Source organism: Chiloscyllium plagiosum, chromosome 23, assembly GCF_004010195.1.
Source record: "Chiloscyllium plagiosum isolate BGI_BamShark_2017 chromosome 23, ASM401019v2, whole genome shotgun sequence".
NCBI classification, from domain to species: domain Eukaryota; kingdom Metazoa; phylum Chordata; class Chondrichthyes; order Orectolobiformes; family Hemiscylliidae; genus Chiloscyllium; species Chiloscyllium plagiosum.
In genome coordinates, this window is record NC_057732.1 from 3,900,472 (window position 1) to 3,922,845 (window position 22,374).

General features: G+C 43.2%; 1 protein-coding gene across 3 annotated transcripts in view; it reads left to right on the forward strand.

The window, feature by feature from the left end:
• Nucleotides 1-21,777, forward strand: part of tmcc3 (transmembrane and coiled-coil domain family 3) — a 112,064-nt gene extending 90,287 nt beyond the window's left edge. For 2 of the 3 annotated variants that reach the window (XM_043713327.1, XM_043713329.1), the window contains exons 2-4: nt 10,578-11,491; nt 14,617-14,752; nt 21,375-21,777. In XM_043713327.1, coding sequence (XP_043569262.1) covers nt 10,578-11,491; nt 14,617-14,752; nt 21,375-21,668 — 1,344 coding nt within the window. In that variant the 3' untranslated portion in view covers nt 21,669-21,777. Of the gene's footprint in view, nt 1-3,717; nt 3,806-10,577; nt 11,492-14,616; nt 14,753-21,374 lie in introns of those variants that run through there. The other variant, XM_043713328.1, reaches the window with a different exon arrangement.
• The last annotated feature ends 597 nt before the right edge of the window (nt 21,778-22,374 follow it).

Sequence of the window (22,374 nt, forward strand, 5' to 3'; positions counted from 1 at the left end):
AACTGACCCTTCAGTCCAACCAGTGCATGCCAAACATAATCCCCCATAACACAAACAGTGTGATCCCTTACAAAGGCAGAGAAAGAAAAAGGCTAGGCCTCAAGTCAGCCCAGCAAGGAGAGGACTGGGGACTCAGGCAGAACGAAAGCTTTGTGTTTTTGTGTTTAACTAACACTGACCTTGGTCTGCCCCTGGTGGCCGCATTACAAGATGACTTCAGCAGAATTGATATGAAGATTGGTGGGGGGGGCACGGTTTGTTGTTTTGTGGTCAGAATTGGGGGAGGGTGCAGGTGGGTTTGCATTTGGCTTGGTCTTTCATTCACCCTCCCCCAGTCACTCACCCCCGTCAGTCAGTCATTCACAGATACCATCAGTGGCTCACTCACCTATGACAGGGTTAGGGTTAGAGTTAACCCTGACCCAGAGGACCCTTCTGTGGTGCTTCAATGTAGACCACCCAGTGGAAGCGTGCTCTCAGTGGACTGTAACCAAACCTAAAGATCTATACCCAGCCCTAGAAAATTGGGAGTAATGATGCATGCACCCCTCTGGGCATCAGTGTTGAGAGTGTGGTGCTGGAAAAGCACAGCAGGTCAGGCAGCATCTGAGGAGTAGGAGAATTGACATTTCGGGCATAATGAAACTTCTCCAGCATCCAGCATCTGCAGTCCTCACTTTCCCCTCTGGGAATCACCCCGGTATCCAGAACTCAGAAGTGGATTTGTTCTGCGAGCGGAAGCAAGGTAGTTGGTGTGCATGTATTGTCTGGTATGTAAGTTTTTGGGAGTGTTGGAAGAACAGAGGGGACAAAGGGTAATAGTGGAGTGAAAGATCAGGGAAGTAGGAATACTGACTGTCACCTCCTGTGTATTCATTGATTTGATATGTCATTGCTACGTAGTCTCATCTGTGTCTTTGCATTCCAAACGTCTCTCCTACCAGCATTTCCCCTCCATTATTTATCTGCTGTTATTTTCTGATTGTGATCTTACCTCTATATTTTATTAAATGAAATATTTTCTTTCTCTTCAGTTACTTCACTTCCTACTGTGTCTATCTGTCCGTTCCGTTAGTGTTACTCCTAATCTCTCACATAATCACACCACCATATCTGACGTTTCACACTTCTGTCTCCTTGTGATTGTTCTGTTTTTACAAAGATTAATTTCTCTCTGATCACATGTTACAATCTGCTTTAGTTGTCCTTTGTCAATCTGTTACCATCACCACTCTGTTTCCTGCACTTTTGACTTAGAGTTAGCTGTGGCTTTCTGGGTTCAGCTGTGATGCATTTCAGGGTAGCACTGTGCTGTTCAGTTTAGTCTTTTGGATGAGTTGTTAGATCAAGGCCCCATCTACTTTTTGCGTGGGTATAAAAGATCCCAAAATTGTGAAGATGTTATGAATTATCCTGGTGTTCTGGCCTCCAGTCAACATCATGAAAAACAGATTATCTGCTCATTAATTAGTCATAAAGATTTACAGCACTGTTGCCCATCATGTTCATGCCAGTCAAAAATAAGAATTAGAATTTTTTTTAGAATTAGAATCCCTACAGTGTGGAAACAGGCCTTTGGCCAAACAAGTCTACAACGACTTTCTGAAGAGTAACCCACCCAAGCCGATTCCCCTATCCTATATTTACCCCTGACTAATGCATCTAACCTACACATCCCTGAACACCATAAGCAATTTAGCTTGGCCGATTCACCCAACCTACACATCTTTGGATTGTGGGAGAAAACTGGAGCACCCAGAGGAAACCCACGCAGACATGGGGAGAATGTGCAAACTCCAAGGCTGGAATCGAACCCAGGTCCCTGGCAATGTGAGGCAGCAGTGCTAAGCCACTCTGCTACCTGACTACCACCTAACTAGGGGGTCACGAATTCAAGGTGGAAAGTTTAAGGGAGATATGCATGGAAAGTTCTTTATGCAGCAAGTGGTGGGTGCCTGGAACGCGTTGACAGCAGAGGTGGTAGAGGTGGGCACATCATTTAAAATGTATCAAGACGGATACATGAATGGGGCACGGAGCAGAGGCATACAGATCCCTAGAGAATAGGCAACAGGTTTAGATAAAGGATCTGGATCGGCACAGGCTTGGAGGGCTGAATGGCCTGTTCCTAAACTGTAATTTTCTTTGTTCTTTGTTCTAACTCTTCTAATCCTATCTGGTTTTCACTAATGTCATTTAGGGAAGAAAATCTACTTTTCTTGGTCTGGGCTACATGTAACCTCTGGCCCACAGCAATGTCGTTGCCTCTTGAAATGGCCCAGCCAGGCTCTTTGCATATCTGCAACACGTGGACTGCAATGGTTTAAACAGGCAACTCCCAAGGGACGGGCAATAAACATTGGTCCAGCTAGTGACGCCCATGAATGAATAAAACAAAAGTTATTGCAGGAAACATAACAATCAATCACACACAACATGACTCCACAAACAGAATATCCAGATGATCTGTTTTATTGATGTCAGTGAGAGATAAAGATCGATCAGGACTGTGGGGAAAACTCCCCTGTTGCACTGTGAATGTGCAGAGAAACTTTGGGAGAGCCATTGGAGACACAATTAGCCAAATTGCCTTAATCTCTGCTAAACTATTCTGTGACTCTGAAATTTTTCCAAAGGATCTGAGAAGGTTTTTTTTATGGGGGGTTGTGGTCAGGTCTCAGTTTAATCTATTTCTTTAAAAGATTGCCTCAGTACTGAACTAGAATGTCAGCCTGTGGATTGTGTGAATGTGGGTACTGCAGATGCTGGAGATTAGAGTCAAGATTAGAGTGGTGCTGGAAAAGCCAAGCAGGTCAGGCAGCATCTGAGGAGCAGGAAAATTGATGTTTCAGGCAAAAGCCCTTCATCCTGATGGAAAGTTCCACTGCTGGAACTTTACCCCAAAGACTTCCTGATTGAGAGAAGAGATGCCCACTGAGACACAGCTGGCATTTTTGGAAGATGAAAGACGGCATATGAAAGAAATAAATAGCAGTTTGTAGACCCAAGGAATAGTACTGAATTGTTACAGGGCAGATAGAGACCATTCAGCCCATCGAGTCTGCAATGCTGTCCAAATAACATTATGATTTACTGCCATTCTCTTCTCTATTCCCCACTGTTTCTATTCAAATAATCATCCTCTTAAATCGACTGACCTTGCATTCCAGACCCTAACTACTTGCTGAGTGAAAAGGTTGTATCTCACTTTGCATTTGTTTCTTTTGAAAATTACTTTAAATCTGCACCCTTTCCTTTCCTTTACTCAGTCCAGAACACTCCTGATTTGGAAAACCTGTAATCACATCTGCTCTTAGCTGTCTCCTTCCCAAGGAAAACAATCCCAACTTCTCCAATCTCTCCACATGGCTGAAGTGTCCTATCCTTGGGACCATTCTCCTAAACAACTGTAAAGGAGCCAGACTTGAAAGGTTAGCTTGCTTTCTCTCCAATGGATGCTGCCTGACCCGCTGTGATCAGTTGAGGATTACCTGGACTGGAGGAGGGGGCGGGGATCCACGAAACCCTGGAAAGGCGGAGCGAAATGTTGGTGGCTCAGGAGTGTAGTTTGAGATTTGGTTTTGCTCCCAGCGGACTCCACTCCACAGTGGCGATATCTGCTCCGGGTTTTTTTTTTGTGAAGCACCTGGGCAGGTACTGGATGTCACTGTAATAGAGGGAACAGGGACTGGTTCAACAAGTTTCTTCAGTGTTCACCCAGATCAGCAGCACATTCGCCGAGGATGAGGACGGAAAGCTGCAGATGTACAAAGGGACGGTTTAAGACCAGCTGCTTGGAACAAAGGTAAAGAAGAATATTTAGCGACAATCTTTAAGACAATCTGCTTAACTCGAATAATTAACTCGGCAATTCCCTCGCCTACTGCAGGAATCTCGATACAACGTGGATCAGAAACAGGAATAACAAGTACATGGTTCCTGCATTAGCTTTCTTTTTAGCTGCAGTTTTTGTATATTTACTCATGTACTTTGGATTGGAGTGGTCATGTTTTGTTGTTTATTCAATATCAGGGAGTAGTTTCTGACACAAGGATGTGTTTAAAAAAACACCCAGCCAAGTGTTACAACCTTAATTTGGCAATTCGAAAATAAAACAAAAAAAAATGTCTTGAAGGTCAAAGCTGTAAAGGCAGATATGTGAGATTGTTAATGTGGTCTAGCGTGTAAGGGGTCAAAATCAGTTTTCGACTCGCTTGGAGTTTTTTTTAATATTAGAGCCGAGTGTTGATCGGAGAGAAGGCTGGTCCCTGAACTACATTGTCTGTCAAAAGGCTACACTGGGATTTAGGGATCTCCTTGTGTGGCTACAGAACTTACAAAAAAAGCACTGTCTTTCCAAGTTCAGTCACCTTTGCAATGCATGGAACACAGAAGCCAATCTCCATACAGCAGGGTGCCATAATTAGCAACGAGGTGTGGTGAGCAAGTAATCCGGTTTTGCTTACGTTTGTTGAGGGATACATAATGGCCAGGTCTCTCCCCTGCTCTTCTTCGCTGCATTGCCCTTGCAATCTCTGAAGTCCAGCAAATAGGGTGAGCTGGGTTTAGATTTAAAACATTTCATCTGAAAGATGGTGTCTGTAACAGTGTAAGTACTCCCACATCTGGAATGATAGTCTCAATTACTCGAATGTTTCTGAGAGTGGGGTGTGCTGCCAACCCAGGTACAACTGACACCATTGTAGGCTTAGCATTTAGAAATAAGAAATGATTCGTTTTTAAATTATTTAGACAACATACCTATGTCACATTGTTGTCAGACCTTTTCCAGAGAGAGATGGTATATCTTTTTGCCATTTTTAACGTCCAAGGGTATTTATGCAGCAGGCCAGGCCCATTTGCTCCTCCATAAAACTATCTTTTACACTGTCCCCATTCTCCCAGCAAATAGTTTCACCTCAAGTACTTACACAAATCTCATTTGAAAGTTACTGTTATCCATGCCTGTTTATATCAAAGCTTGTGGCATTAAAATATTCCTTTTGCTAATCATCGTGAACTTTGATAACTTACTAGCTTGTCACTGGAATCTGTTTTTCCTTTATTCAGTCAAACCCATTTCTGATGTTGAACACCAATCAAAGTTCCATTTAACTTCTCAAAGAGAATAATCCCACTTTCTTTCCACATTACCAAATTCTCTTATCATTAGTTCTATTCTATCAAATCTCCTCTGCACCTTCTCCATGATCCTTCCCAGAATGGGTTGTCCAGAATTGGGTACAATTCTATAGCTGAGCCTAGCCAGTCCTTTATAAAGGTTTACCATTGAGCTGTACAGCATGGAAATAGACCCTTCAGTCCAACTCATCCATACCGACCAGCTATCCCAAACTGACCTCGTCCCATTTACTGGCATTTGGCCCATATTGCTCTATACCCTCCCTATTCAAGTGCCCATCCTTTTAAATGTTGTAATTGTACCTGTCTCCACCACCTCCTTTAAAAGCTAATTCCAAACACGACCATCCACTGTGTGAAAAAGTTGTCCCTCAAGAACTTTGTAAATCTATGCCCTTTCACCTTAAATCTATGCCCTCTAGTTTTGGACTCTGCTACCCCAGGGAAAAGACTTTGTCTATTCACCCTATCCATTCCCCTCATGATTTTATAAACTTCTATAAGGTTACCCCTCAGCCTCCGACATTCCAGAGAAAACAGCCCCAATCTATTCAGTCTCTGCCTGTAACTCAAACCCTCCAACCCCAGCAACATCCTTGTAAATCTTTTCTGAACTCCTTTCAAGTTTAACATGTTTCCATTTTTTGTTTTAGTTATTAAAGCTAAAGATTTTAAATGCTTTATTTATTAGATTAGATTAGATACCTGAGAGTATGGAAACAGGCCTTCCGGCCCAACATGTGCAGGTTAGGTGAATTGGCCATGCTAAATTGCCTGTAGTGTTAGGTGAAGGGGGAATGGGTTGCGAGTCGGTGTAAACTTGTTGGGCCGAAGGGCCTGTTTCCACACTGTATGTAATCTAATCTAAAAACATGTCCACACCAACCCTCCGAAGAGCAACCCACCCAGATCCATTCCCCCACCCTATGTTTACCCCTGACTAATGCACCTAACATTAGGGGCAATTTAGCATGGCCAATTCACCTGGCCTGCACATCTTTGGATTGTGGGAGGAAACCGGAGCACCCAGAGAAAACCCACGCAGATATGGAGAGAATGTGCAAACTCCACACAGACAGTCGCCCAAGGCTGGAATCGAACCCAGGTCCCTGGCACTGAGGTAGCAATGCTAACCACTGATCCACCGTGCTGCCCACTGAGCCATTATTAAACCATTCCATCTCCTGCCACCATCAGTGGTTTGTCAATATGCATACCTTCAGATCTCTCTGTTTCTGCAGCCTGTATAATATTGCAACATTTAGTTTATATTGCCTCTCTTCATTTATCCACCCCCAAAATGTCTCACTTTGTGTTAAATTCAATCACATGACTGGCCATTCTACCAGTTTATGTCCTCCTGAAGCCTTTTGTGAATGGCATTTCCAGATTTTATGTCATCTGCAAACTTTGAGGTGATGCCCTGTAAAAGCAAGTGTAGTTCATTGATATGTATTAGAGAGAGAGTGATCCTTGTAGCAGTGAGAGACTGGAAACCCTCCCACAGTCTGACAAACAGTTGTTCACCATTGCTCTCTGCTTTCTCTGCCATGGCCAAATTTGTATCTGTCCTGCCACTGTCTCTTTAATCCCAGGGACCTTAGTTTTGCTAAGTGCATGTGATACTTCATTTAATGCCTTTCGAATGTCAAAAAATGTGACCTACCGCAGCCCCTTGCCCAATGCTTCCACAATCACTGCTCAGGCTGCAGCTCCGGCTATTCCCTCCTCTAGCCCTTCTATCTGCTTCCCTAGCCCCTATACTGAGTCGAGCAGCATGACATCTGAGCAGTTCAAACTCTGTCTCTGTGTCTCACTGCAAGTTGAATTGAACTGAATCACAGAATTGTCACAATGCATAATGAGGCCATTCAGCCCATTGTGTCAGCACTATCTCTCTTAGTGCTGAGCTCCTGCCTTGTTCCTGGAATCCTGAATGTTGTTTCTACTTAAAGATCCATTCAATATCCTCTTGCATGCTCCAGTTGACTCTGCCTCCACCACACTTCCAGGCAGTGCATTCCAGATCCGAACATATCTTCTCTGAGAAAGGCTTATTTCTGACATCACATGCTTCCTTTTCAAAACACTTTTTTTTGATTAGACTCCTTACAGTGTGAAAACAGGCCCTTCGGCCTAACTAGTCCACTCCGACCCTCCGAAGAGTAAACCACCCAGGTCCATTCCCCATATTTACCCCTGACTAATGCATCCAACTCTATGGACAATTTAGCATGGCCAATTCACCTAACCTGCACATCTTTGGACTGTGGGAGGAAACTGGAGCACCCAGAGGAAACACACGCAGACACGGGGAAAAAATGCAAACTCCACACAGACAGTCGCCAAAGGCTGGAATCGAACCCGGATCCCTGGTGCTATGAGGCAGCAGTGCTAACCACTGAGCCACAATGTCACCCTTCAAAGCTTATGACCTCTGGTTCTCAATCCTTTTATGAGTGGGAACAGTTTCTCCTGATCTACTCTGTCTAGGTTTGTCATCATTTTGAAAACCTCTATCAAATCTCCTTGCAGCCTTCTCCTTTCAAAGGAAAGTATGCCTAATTTCTCCATTCACATTAGGCAGGAGTCGATCCTTTATTACCACCAAATCATCTCTTCAGCAGACTGTGGATGTGTGGCCATGGGCTGTGGAGTATAATGTGCTCATCTTTCATTGGTAGTTGAACAGCACTCACTGTCTGGAATGAGACCCAAAGTTTGATCATAGGCTGGTCCTCCCAGTCTCTTCACTGTCTTCAGAAGAGAGTGAGATTAATGGATGAATGATGATTGAACAGAGGAAAGGGTCGAAGGTCTCAAGAGCAGATAGCAGTGATTAAATAATCCTCAGAGCAGCCATTCTTGGGGCTATGGGGAGAGTGTTAGGGAAACGTCAGCTTTCTACAACACAGTTTGTAATGTTACAGAACTTGTTTGACCCTGTCAGATGAGGGAGTAAGTTTACAAAGCTTATTATCTCCAGTCATTTTACCTGCACTCACTGAAACCCTATCAGAAGATTCACTTTGTGTTGAGAAGTCTCCACAACAGCACCACCTCCTTCGTAATAATGGTCTGAGCAGGCAGAAATGGTGTGGCAGGAGTTGTGAAAGTAGGAATACTGGATATGATCCATTCTTGGGGATTACGGGATGGTGTAAAGAGGAATGAGTGAAGGAGGAAAATGAAAGAAAGTAAAAAAAAATAATTTTCCGCTCATAAAAGAAGAAAAGAATGAAAGTGCATGGAATTAAAGTGCAGTGCAAATGAAGCAAAGATGATGTGCGAAAAATCATTTTCACAGCGAGCAATTAGAGCATGGAATGAGCTGCCTGGACATGTGATGAAAGCGGGTTCAGTTGAGGCATTCAAGAGGGTATTGGATGATTATTTGGATAGAAATGGTGTGCAGGGATATGGGGAAAAGGCAGGAGTGTGGCATTAGGGGATAGAACACGGTGCTGGCACAGTGGGCTGAATGACCTTCTTTTCTACTAACAACTCTGTCTCCTGTAATTTACATGACACCTCTTATGACCATGGGAAATCTTGAAACCAATGGAATTCTTTTCAGGTATATTCATTCTAGTGATGTAGGAAATGCAGCAGCAAACCCCCATGGACTAATCTGTTTTTGAGGTACTGGTGGAGCGATAGGTGTTGTCCAGGCAGAGGGACTGTCCAGCTCTTCCCTGAAAAAATGCTGAGAGGTCTTTTATAGCCACCCTAGAGAATGATAAGACTTCAATCTCATCTGAATGATTTGATTTGATTTAATTTGATTTACTGCTGACACATGTAACTAGGTCCAGTGAAAAGTTTTGTTTTATGTGCAGTACAGACAGATCATACCATACAGAATGCATAAGATTAGATTAGATTAGATTAGATTACTTACAGTGTGGAAACAGGCCCTTCGGCCCAACAAGTCCACACCGACCCGCCGAAGCGCAACCCACCCATACCCCTACATTTACCCCTTACTTAACACTACGGGCAATTTAGCATGGCCAATTCACCTGACCTGCACATCTTTGTGTTGTGGGAGGAAACCGGAGCACCCGGAGGAAACCCACGCAGACTTGGGGAGAACGTGCAAACTCCACACAGTCAGTCGCCTGAGGCGGGAATTGAACCCGGGTCTCTGGCGCTGTGAGGCAGCAGTGCTAACCACTGTGCCACCGTGCCGCCCATAAGGGTAATATATCAGAGCAAAGAATACAATTTTATGGCTACGGAGAAGGTGTATAAAAATCAAGATCAATATTTAAATTTGAAATTTGAAAGATCCATTCAGAAGTCCAATAACAGTGGGGAAGAAGCTGTTCTTGAATCTGTCAGTATGTGTGTTTAAGCTTTTGTATTTTCTGCTGACAGAAGAAGATGGAAGAAAGTATAACTGGGGTGGGAGGAGTTGATTAGGTGTCTACCTTTCTGTGTCAGCAAAAGGTATAGATGGAGTCAATGGACTCCTTCAATACTGCACTGAAGTGTCAGCCTGGATTCTAGGCTTAGCTTGCAGGAGTGGAAGTTGAACCCAAAACCTTCTGACTCAGAAGTGAGACATTGCTGGCTGCTGAGACACAAGACTTGTTTTTCATTGAGTCATTAACAGTCATAGAGTTATACAGCATAGCAGAGGCCTTTCAGTCCATCGAGTCTGTGCCAACCTATCCACACTAATCTTAGTCTCCAATGGATATTTTGCATCACAGGCTGGGGCGGCATTTGTTGCCCATCCCTAGTTGCCCTAGAGTTGGTAGTGAGCTGCCTTCTTGAACCGCTGCAGTCCATGTGCTGTATGCCTCTAAGCCATTAGGGAGAGAATTTCAGGATTTTGATCCAGTGACAGTGAAGGAACAGTAATATATTTCGAAGTCAGGATGGTGAGTGCTTGGAGGGGAAACGTGCAGGGTTTGGTGTCCCCATGTATCTGCAGCCCATGTCCTTCAAGGTCAAAATGGTCATGGATTTGAAAGGCGCTGTCTAAGGATTTTTGGTGAATTTCTGCAGTGCATCTTGTAGATTGTACATGCTGCTGCTATTGAGCATTGGTGGTGGAGGGAGTGTATGCTTGCGGATGTGGGGCCAAACAAGCAGGCTGCTTTGTCCTGGATGGTGTCAAGCTTCTCGAGTGTTGCCTTGATCTGAGTGGTTTGTTCAGCCACCTCAGAGGGAAGTTAGGAGTCAATCACATTGCTGCGTGTCTGAGTCACATGCAGGCCAGAGCAGGTAATGGTGACAAATTCCCTTCCTTATAAGGCATCAGATGGATTTTTATGACAATCAATGATAGTTTCATTGTTGCCATTATTGGGATTGGCTTTCAATTTCAGATTTTATGAATTGGATTTAATTCCACCTGTGAGATAATGGCTTTGAGGGTGAGTTCAGATTACGATATTGATGCGTCTCTTTCTCTTATCTTCCAGGCTGATCAGACAGAGATGAGCAGGCTCAGTTTGCCGGGAAACATGCGTCGAGGAGGCTCAGACACCAACCTGAACCTTACAGTGACTGACGGCTTGCTGGACTTCCAACGGGACCGGCAGACAGTGGAGCAGCTGAAACAGAAGATTCTGAAACTCACCGAGCAGTTGCGGATCGAGCAGGAGCTCCGGGACGCGAATGTGGCCGAGTATCTCAAACTGGTGAACAACGCTGACAAGCAGCAGGCCCGCCGCGTTAAGCAGGTCTTTGAGAAGAAGAACCTTAAGTCTGCCCAGGTCATTGCTGGGCTGCAGAAGAAGTTTGACCATTATCACCGCAAGCTGAGGGACATGGAGCAGAATGGCTCGCGCAATTCCAAGGAACGGCTCCGGGACTCTCAGCACAATGTGAGGGACATGGGCAATGCCAAGCAAGGGGCCGCGGGGGGTCCTGGCATAGAAAGCAGGAAGACCCTTCCGGGTGTCAATCTGACCCCCCCATCCTCCGTCTTCAGCAAGCCACGCGAGATTGCCATCCTGATCCGCAACAAGTTTGGCAGCGCTGACAATATTGCTCACATGAAGAGCTCCATGGATGACTTCCAGCAGGACCCCGGACCCAGGGCCTTCAGCGGGAGTGCCGTGCTGGTGTCCAAACCCAAGTACCTGAGTGACGACGAGTGCTCCAGTGGCAGTGACTTCGCAGATAGCAATGGCAACTCTGATTTTGGGGTCACCACCAGCCCAAAGTCCAACTCACTGGAGAGAGACACAGGAAAGTTGGCCACCATCTTGGACGAGCTCCGGGAAATGAAGGAGACGCAATCGCAGCTATCACAGGACATTGAGAATTTAAAAGTTCAGTTCAACAGCGACTTTAGCCTCATGACCCAAACATTACAAGAGGAGCACTACAGGTAACCAATTGTTGGAAGAGTGTTGGGCTGTCAAGCCTGAGCCATTAAGAGTATCTGAGATAGACAGATTTATTTTAAAAAATTTTTTTCTTCTTTACTCCCACACTACTGCCTAACTGCGGTAGTGCTTTTTTCCCCCAGTACCCATGTTGTGTGTGTGTGCAGGTGTGAAACACAAAGTGTACGAATGTTTATTCAGTTTCCACCACCAGGAAGACAAGAAACACCCAAGTGGCCAGTGACAAGCAGTGTCCTTCACATCAAAGGGCTAGACCGATTTATAATCAGTATGGGAATCAAGGATTTTAATTAAAAGGCAGAAAAATGAAATTGTGAATTATCAGATCAACCATGCTCTAATTGAACAGCAGGTTAGGCCATCTAATTGATGAGCTGAATGGCTTACTTTGCTCTTACATTCTATGGTCTTATTCTGGAATTGTGTCCATTGAACAGTATCCTTTGCCTCCTGCGTCTGTGCTCATTTTGTCTGAGGCACCATTCCACTGCTTTGCGAAATCTATTATCTAACCGTCTGGACAATATTTCTTCCAAAACCATCATGTACAGGCCCAGCACAAATTCCTTTCCCATCCACCTCCCTAACCAATGACTAAGGTGAATTAAACTGTTTGTAACCCACCGACTATATGAACTTGAGCTGAGCTCTCATCCACATGTTGTCACGTCTCATTGGAGTAGCCCAACTATAGGGAGGAGTCATTATAAAAGTTAAAATTTTTATATGTAATATGCAAAATCCAATTGCCCAATGACAACCAATTACACAGTCATTGACTGGCAGAGAACCATTGTCGCTGATTATTGACCACTCGTGCTCACCAATAAATTTCGTTTATGAAGAGCCTCTCAATTCCATTTCAGCTGCACATTGTTGGAACCCACAGCTACACAAATAAGAGTTCAAAATAACAAATTGAATTACTTACTTTAAAAAAATGCAGCCATCCTTGTAAATCCCTGGTTTTAAAAACCGATCTTTCTTATTTCAGTCCCCAGTTTTCAGAAGGGCATACATAAGAAGACAGGGTCTTTACATGCCTCCACTTATTAAAAAAAGTGAAACCCCATTTTAAAAATACGCTTAATTATAAAACATGGGATATGCAAACCACAAATCACATCCATTCATTGTTCCCCACTTCCCAATTTAAACAATCTTAATATTTATTGAACATTTCAACATTATCATTACCTTAACTAGGGCAGCGTGATTATAGAAGCATGGAATTATGAGTACAGGTCACATAGTGTATTCCCTTGAGTTGGGAAGATTATGGGAAGATCTAATTGCACCATTAAAGATGACTAAAGGTAGATAGAGGGAAGCATTTTTCTTTGTAGCTGAGGCAGTGGTGGAGGGTGGTGCAAGGTAGGTCCAGAACAAAGAGGCACAATGTTCAGATCAAAGGAGGAATTTCTTCTCTCATAGGCGAGTGAATCTGGAATACTTTACTGCAGAGGGCTATCGAGTCTGGGTCATGAAGTATATTCAAAGCTGAAATAAATGTTTAATCAGTAAGGGAATGAGGGATTATGGGGAAAAGTCAGGAAAATTGAGGGTTGTCAGCTCAGCCATGATCTCGTTGAATGGTAGAGCACACCTGAAGGGTTGAATGGCCTAATTCTTCTCTTACATCCTGTGGTTTTGTATGTCAGGAAGGTTCCTCCTGTCGTACTGCTCCTCAGTCACATCAGCCTCCTTTTATCCAGTGCTATGACACCTGTCTATTGATGTGGCACTCTCCGTTTTGGCCTGATTATTTCTGAGTGTGTAATGGTGCAATCGGACCACATGATGGGGCTGAATCACAGCATAAAATACAGGATACTCAGTTAAAGTTGATTAAAACTGTCCATACTCCGACTGGGACTTCAGGACTCTGAGAAATTGCAGGTGTTGAATATTCAAAATATGAGTCAAAGGATCCCCCATCCAATACAATCATGGCTGTATTTCTATTGCGTTTTCCAAATTCCCTGTAACCCCCAATAACCCTTGATTCTAATGTCTTAACAAGAATCTAAGCAACTCTGCCTTAAAAATATTCAATGATCTTGCCTTCACTGCCAGCGAAAGCAGAGTTCAAAAGTCTCCGGGAGAAAGATAGTTCCCTCATCTCTGACCGAAAGCGTGACCCCGAATTTTAAAACCATGCTCCGTGGCCCTCGACTCACCCACAAGAGAGTGTTTGGTATCCTTTCCATGTCCATCTTGTCAAGACCATTCAGAATATTATAAACTTCAATTGAGTCACCCCTCACACTTCTAAATTGGGTGGCTTAGCGGTTAGCATTGCCACCTCACAACCTTAGGGACCCAGGTTCAATTCCAGCCTTGAACGACTGTCTGTGAGGAACTTGCACATTCTCCATGTGTCTGCGTGCGTCCCTCTGGGTGCTCCAGTTTCCTCCCATCATCCAAAGATGTGGGGTTCGGTGGATTGGCTATGCCAATCTGTCCATTGTATCTAGGGATTGCAAGCTAGGTGGATTAGCCATGGGAAAATGCGGGGTTATAGGGATAGGGTGAGGGGTTGAGTCTGAATGGAATGCACTTCAGAGGATCTGTGTGGAATCGATGGGCCATATGGCCTGCTTCCACACTACAGGGCTTCTATGATTCTGTGAAATTCCAGTGAAAGCAAGCCCAGTCCGTACAGACTTTCCTCATTAGACAATGCACTCTCATCCCAGGAATCATGTAGTAAACTGTGCAGAGTGAAAAAGTCAATGTAAATGTAACAGATCAACCTTGTTCTGAATCAACCCCAGTCCCAAACCTTGAGCATCAGTGGGCTCCTGAATTAGTGAGTCGTCAAAAGCAAATGTAAAATATCCCATGGTTCTATTCAACATCGAGCATGGGGATGTTCTCCTTGATTTTCTGGCTAAGACTTATCCTTTAACCAACATTGCTCTGCACAAATCACCTGCACATTTCCTGTGATGCAGCACTTCCAGAGTTATTTATTTGTTGTCAATTGTTTTGGAACAGTCCCGAGGTTACGGGAGGCGCTATGAGAATTCAGGCCTTTCCCTTGATAATCAGATGGTCTCTTTAAATGTGGATCACCTAAAAGGTTTGCCTGGGTTTTTGTTAGGTCGGCCCGTCTGGAAGATCAACTGAATGACCTCACAGAACTCCATCAACATGAGACCATTGATCTAAAACAGGAGCTGGCCAGCATTGAGGAAAAGGTGGCCTATCAATCCTACGAGCGAGCCCGTGACATGCAGGTATGCAGCTTTCTGTCACACTGCTGACTGTGTAATGTTTATACATTTACAATATTACTGCATAAATCCCCCATGCTCAATGACCCACACCGCTGTCCCGTTTAATCAACACCTTCTCAAATCCCTCCATTGTCTCATTCCTTCCTGTCTCTGGAGTTGTCCATACGTCCTAAATCCCTGGACTGTCCACCCATTCTGGCCTCTTGACATTCCCCACTTGCTTATCCTTCCATTGGAAGCTGTGCTATCAGCTATCTGGGTCCTACGTTCTGGACATGCCTTCTTAAAACTCTTCCCCGCCTCTCCCTGAAGATACTCTTTGCACCCTGCCTCTCTGACAAAGCTTGTGGCCTCCTGTCCTTATACCTCCTGGAGTGATGATGTGGAGCTGCCAATGCTGGACTGGGGTGGACCAATTAAAAATCACAACCAGATTATAATCCAAAAGGTTCAGTGATCTGACGGTACAGTGGTTGGCACTGCTACCTCACAGTGCTAGGGACCTGGGTTCGATTTCAGCCTCAGGCAACTGTCTGCGTGGAGTTTGCACATTCTCCCCATTTCCGCGTGGGTTTCCTCCAGGTGCTCCGGTTTCCTCCCACAGTCCTAAGATGTGCAAGTTAGGTGAATTGGCCAAGCTAAATTGCCCCATAGTTTGCAGGGATGTGTAGGTTAGGTGCATTAGTCAGGGGAAATGTAGAGGAATGGATCTGGGTGGGTTACTTTTCGGAGAGTCGGTGGGTGTGGATGTGTTGGGACAAATGATCTGTTTCTACACTGTAGGGATTTAATGAGGTTCAGTTGGATGTACTAGCTTTTGAAGCATTGCTCCTTCATCAGATCGCTGTGGAGCAGGATCATAAGACACCGAATTTATAGCAAAAGATTACAGTATCATGCAACTGAAACAATATATTGAATAAACCTAGATTGCTGTTAAGTCTTTCATCTTTTAGAATGGGTTACACGTTTCGGTTCATTTATATGTAAATCCCAGAACTTCTTTTAAGTCAGATTCTTGAGATAACTTAAGGTTTTATAAAAAAAGTGACATCTTAGCTCAGACAATGCATTAAAGTTTTGTTCAATATATCATTTCAGTTGCATGATACTGTAATCTTTTGCTGTAAATTCTGTGACTTATGATCCTGCTCCATAGCTACCTAATGAAGGAGCAGTGCTCTGAAAGCTAGTACTTCCAAATAAACCTATTGGACTATAACCTGATGTTGTGTGATTTTTAACTCAAGTGATCCAGTGTTGAATTTGTAGAATGATGCCCTGATGAAGCACCTACAACAACAGTCGCTTACAAACAGAAGTTGTTGCTTAGATTAACCCCACCTGATAATTTACAGATTTCTTAAATGTTAGATACAAAGATCCACAATCAAACTGGAGGAAACACCAACAGACATTTCTGGAGGAAAACTCGTGTGCCATTTACCTACCATTCCAATATGGTGTTGAGTGTCAACATACTCCTCCTTCAGGTGCCATATTCTAAGATGGCACGGGTATCTAAGATTTTCCAATTGGATTGGTGAAGTATAATATTGATTAGCAATTGACTTCTGCTGAACAGGAGACTCTTCCAGTCTCAGAGTTTGCCTTCATGAGTTACAAGTTGATGACTGACCTATTTGATCATGAGATGAACACACCTCCAATGTAACCTACAAATCCTGAAATGGGATTCGAATACAGAGTTTCTGGCCCATGGGTCAGGGCACTATCCACAGGACCTACCTCCGCCAACATAAAGCACAATCAGTTATTCTGGATCTTGGAGAGAGTCAAGAAGATTTTCATATCTTACTTCTGATTAATTTTTCCCTCTTCTTTCATGTGAAGAGAGGTTTCATACTCAGAATCCTACCTTCCTTATTCGCTTCACAGATGTTAACTGATGCAGAATGTTTGCCATTCTTTGTGTTACTGACAATGGTTTTTAGAATTTGAAATGCTGTGACATCTCAACAGAGAAATGGATCTATCTTCCTTTTTTTTAAAGACACGGAAGATTGTCACTAACTTATTAAATCCTGTAAAATAACTCCTATTCTCTGAAGTTTGATGCAGTTAACCATACCCCATATCATACTTCTGGGCAAGAAGTAAGTAAAGTTGCCAGAGTCTCAGAAGACCATAGGCGTTAGAGAAATGACTGGTAGGGCATTTAACCTGAGGGTCACCAAACCTCAGGTGAGGGGGAAGGTTGCGAAAGAATGACCTTTTCAGTAACCTCAGCTGATGCAGGAGTTGAACCCATGCTGTTGACATCATTCCACATGGCAAACCAGTCTGCTATAGGCAGGAGCCAGCAGAGGAACAGATAATGAAGATAAACCATTACTTACAAAGTTACTCTCTCAAGTGGACAGCTGCTAATCTCTTGTTGTCTTATGTCAACGAATACTGTCAAGACCATCTGGTTGAAGGAACCCTGCGAGGCACAGGAAAGAAAGAGGATCTGAAAGGATGAAATAAGCAAATTTGTGACCAGAAAAAAATTCCAGCTTGAATGAACTTAGGGTTAATGGTAACTATAACATCTGATTAAGTATAAATAGAATTTCTTACTCACCAAGAAAGAATCAAAGAAAGGACAGATTTTAAACAAAAAAATTGGACTGTCAGTTTAGTTGTGTTACTCATGCTCTCATGGATTCCAGTCTCTGATTGTAGAAACTTTAGAGCTGTGTTGTAGTGGTGGGCATTTGTATCCAAACTCACACCAAATTCTATTTCACTGGCCCCAAATTGATTCCTAGTCTGACCATGCCTCATTTCTTAACATTGTTGGTAAATCCCTCTATAATCTCATTCTCCCACTGTCTCCAAACCCTCCTTGAGTCCTACAGTGCTCTGAGATCTTTTGGTGTCTCTATTTCTGGCTCACTGACCATTCCCTATTGGTGCTGTGCTCTCAGTTACCCAGAACTAAAGCATAGACATCCCCTCACTATAGAAACATAGAATCCCTATGGTGTGGAAGCAGGTGATTTGGCCCATCGAGTCTACACTGCCCCTCCCAACAGCATCCCACCCAGCCACCCCCCCATCCCTGTAACCCTGCATTTCCCATGGCTGATCCACCAAACCTGCACATCTTTGGATCTCCTCCATTTCTCCGGATAACTACCTTATATTCTTGCTTTAAGATTCTCCTTTGAACCTGGTTTTGTAACATATAAGGTATCTCAGTGGTACATGTTTTTGGTAATAAAAGCATTTTAAGGTGTTTTGTAGTCATGGTCTACCTGGCCAAACTGATGGAGAAGATCCCTTTGGTACAACACAAGGAAAAGTGAGGCATTCTCTTTTCCCTAATATGATGACCAGCAAATGGATTACTGCCCACTCATGGCCTTCATTTCACTTGGGATTTTTTTTTCTTTGCATTCATGAGATGTGGACATTGCTGGCCAGGCCTGCAATTATACAATCCAATTTTATACAATACAATTTTCAATACAGCACAGGAACAGGCCCCTTAGCCCACCAAGCCTGCACCAATTCCCAATCCTTATTTAAACCTACTACTTATGCCCATACACAGTTTCTATCCCTCTTTTTGCCTCTCGTTCATGCGTCTATCAAGATATGCCTTAAATGTTGCTAACATACCTGCTTCCATCACCTCCACTGGCAGTGTGTTCCAGGCACCCACCACCCTCTGGCTGAAAGATTTTCCCCATACTTCTCCCCTAAACTTTTACCCTCTCACCTTGAACCTGTGCCCTCTTGCAGTTGACCTTTCCACCCTGGGAAAAAGCCTCTGACTATTCATCCCATCTATGCCTCTCAATTTTGTCAACTTCTACCAGATCACCCCTCAGCATCCATCTTTCCGAGTTTATCCAACCTCTCCTCATAACTGAAACCCTCCAGACTAGGCAAAATCCTGTTAAACTTTCTCTGCACCCTCTCCAAATTTTTTCCCTTTACCAGCTGCCTTTGAGAAGGTGGTGAAGACAGAAGTCCCTGCGTTGTAGGTTGACCCACAATGCTATCAGGGAGGCAGTTCCAGGATTTTAATTCAGTGACACTGAACGAACTGCGATATATTTACAAGTCAGGATGGTGAGTGGCTTGGAGGGGAACTTGAAAGTGGTGGTTTTCCCATGTATTTACTACCCTTGTACTTTTAGGTAAAAATAGTCAGCGGTTTGGAAGGTGCTGTCTAAGGAGCCTGTTGCAGTGTTTCTTGCAGAATGGATATTACTGTGCACAATGTCGCCTCCAAAGCAAAATTTGACCACATTTGGCAATAAAATGGAAGAGATGTGTCAAAATGCTTCACACATTGTAAATGCAAAAACTTACTTTACAGAAGCAAATGGAAGTTCTGTGCATTTTATTTTTAGGGCTAGATCCGCTGTACACAGTTTGTGCAGGTCACCAATTAATCTTACAATCGTTGATACTGATCTGAGGAGATATGGAGCTAAAATTTGATTGAAATGACTGATATTATCATTGGCGTGTGGAAAGTCTGTTTCACATTATGGAATGTTGATTTGAAGGAAGCCATTTGGCCCATCATGCCTGCATTTTCTTCTTGCACATGTTATTACCTTGTGCCAATCTCTTTCTTTCTCCCCAAACCCCTGGACCTTATTTTTATCCATATAACCATTCAATGCCCCTCTTGAATGCCTCAGTTGAATCTGCCTCCACCACATTTCAAGGCAGTGCATTTCAGATTCTAACGTCTCACTGACCTTGCTGTCCTGAATTCTTCTTTTTGATTCCCACAATATCTCAGTCCTTGTTGCTTGTTGCCATAAATGCCTCCCTGCAGTTCAATAGTTAAAGCAGTGGAGTGTGAAGTTTTCAAACCTCGATGTTGCTGATGTTCATGGATTCCCGGCAACCAATCCAACCTGTGGAAAAGGCACGACCAACTGAGTGGGAATTCCAACTCAAGTCATTCATAGTTTGCACAATGTAGGTTCACAACACAGATCATTGCTACTGATACTGGGCTGGAGTGAGTGAGGGACCCAGAATGGAAGAGATCATAAGAAATGGGATTGTATATTTAAAGAAAGGTGCAGGAGAAGGCCATTCAGCCCTCTGAGCCTACTCCACCATTCAGTGAGGTTATGGCTGATCTTCTACCTCAACAACACTTTCTTGCACCACCTTTGCAGCCTGTGATGTTTTTAATATGCAGAAATCTACCAATCTTGAAATATGCTCTCAACAACTGAGTCACCACAGCACTCGGGAGTAGAGAAGTCTAAAGATTCAAAAATAGTGTGAAGAATACATGATTATAGTATGGCAGGAGACAATTGCAGAGCTAAGGAGAAGCAACACCAAGCAGTTGTCTATATACCAGCACCTTAAATTCAAGTGGGTTTAAAAATGTTGGTCAAAGCAGCCTTTGTCTTTCGTTTACTTTCCCACAGCTTCTGATGAAAGGACATTGACCTGAAACATTATAATCGGTCTGACTTTAACTTAATTAACACCAATTAACTTACCTGGAGTAAACTCAGGCCCTATTAATTCCTCTCTCTATAGATGCCAGACCTAACAAGTAGTTAGCAGACTGGACAGAGTTGACAGGGTGAAGCAGTTTTTGTTTGTAAAAAAACACGAATGAGAAGAAATTGATTTAAAGTGACATGCAAACAAAGCGTCGGGTGATGTAAGAAAACGCGTTTTTACGCAGCGAGCAATTTGGGTCTGGAAAGCACTGCCTGGAAATGTGGTGGAGTCAGGTTCCATTTAAGAGGGCATTCAAGAGGGCATTAGATTTTTATTTTGGGATGGTAATTGTAGACAGGAATATGGGGAAAAGGCAGGAGATTATGTTATGGACCAGATCAAATCCTCTCAAAATATATTCAGAAGATAGTCATGGCTCTACCTTTTCTTATTTTAAAGGTAAGTGTAAGATGTTGCATTCCAGATGCAATTCGATGGTCAAACTACTTGATATTAGCCAAAGCACATTTTATTCAAATGCTATAATTAAAATGCAACAAAAGAAAAGACATTGGAACAACTTAACTGTATGGGAAAACTTAAACAGAATAATAGGTTAACTACTAAATGATAACTATTCAATAAAGTAACATCCATAAACACATCCTTAGCAAAGGTAAATTCAGGAAAACAGATTGTCTCACATGCAGTTACAGCAGCAGGAAGAGAACCCCCAGTTTTTAGATATGACGGATAGAGGAAAAATAGCTTCCACATCAGCTTCAAGACCCCAGCAGCTGCTACAGAAAAACTAAAACTAAAAATCCTGGTTCTGTGGGAACTTGACCCCACCCAATTCTGCTGCTCCTATCATTCCAATTTTGAAAAAAAACCCAAGGCCTCACAAGCTCTCTTCAAAACACCAGGACAAAATACACCTCTTAAAGCTGTAGTATCATCACAGTTAGCACTAGATCATAGAGCTGGTACAGGCATGATAGGACTTTGGCCTCCATCTGCACTGTATTGATTCTATGATCGTTATGATAAATCTATGATATCGGCATTTGCTGTTTTCATCTCACATTTGTTTAGTATCTTCATGTTTAATATCAATCCCAAATTACACTTATTTTTATCAGACCCACTGACATGCCTCTGTTTATGTGGTCATCTGTAGGAAGCCTTGGAATCGTGCCAGACCCGACTTGCCACCTTGGAATTACATCAACAACAGCAGCAATTGTTACAGATTGAAAATGCCAACGCTAAGGTTCTGCTTGGAAAATGTATCAACATCTTTCTGGCCATCATGACTGTTATCCTTGTTTGCATCTCCACCATCGCCAAGTTCAGTATCCCTCTGATGAGGAGCCGTTTACATGTCGCTTGTACAATCTCTGCCGTTATAGTTGCGATCATTGTTTGGAAAAAATGGGATCAGATTCAGAGTCTCACAGACCGTATTTTATAAATTCACTGTGAAATGGGAATGCTTATCATGGATCATTTTAATTATTAAAATATGACTTTTAAACAATGAAATATACAAGACAGAAAATATTTGTATTATTACCTCGATATTAGAGTAGAAACACGACGTTTCTCACACAGCACTTTACTCAACATGTCCATTGATAACTTGAGACAAGATCAGCTCCAGCATCTGTAGCTATCAAAGGTCCTCATCATGTGTTAGCCTTTGACCAGATGATGTGTTCAGATTTTGACATTTGAACTGATACTTTCGATAAGAGAGTGATCAGCCATGATCTGGACGGGTCTGTGGTTTCTGATCACACATTACTTTATGAACCAGCTGATGCAATATCACGTGGGATGAGAAGTGTTGTGGTTTGCTTTACTGGGAAGTTGATACCTGATGTCTTCCTGAGCTGCATTGCTGAAAGGAACTCGGTGAAGATGAATCTGTGGAAGAGGAGGCAAAGACTGACTTGTGCTCAGCCATGTGTGTAATTGACATTACATCACTAACCTTATGTTTCTGTTGACTAGGACATGGTGAACTATTTGTGAAACCTGTCCTGAAAACTGAATATTTGAGCTTCAAGACTGAGGCAAAATGTATTGAATCCATAATTATGCTCTAACCTGCCTCAACAGGAGAAAGTGAATTAATTAATTCATTCTGGTTGCAGTGAGGTGGGTTGAGGATTGTC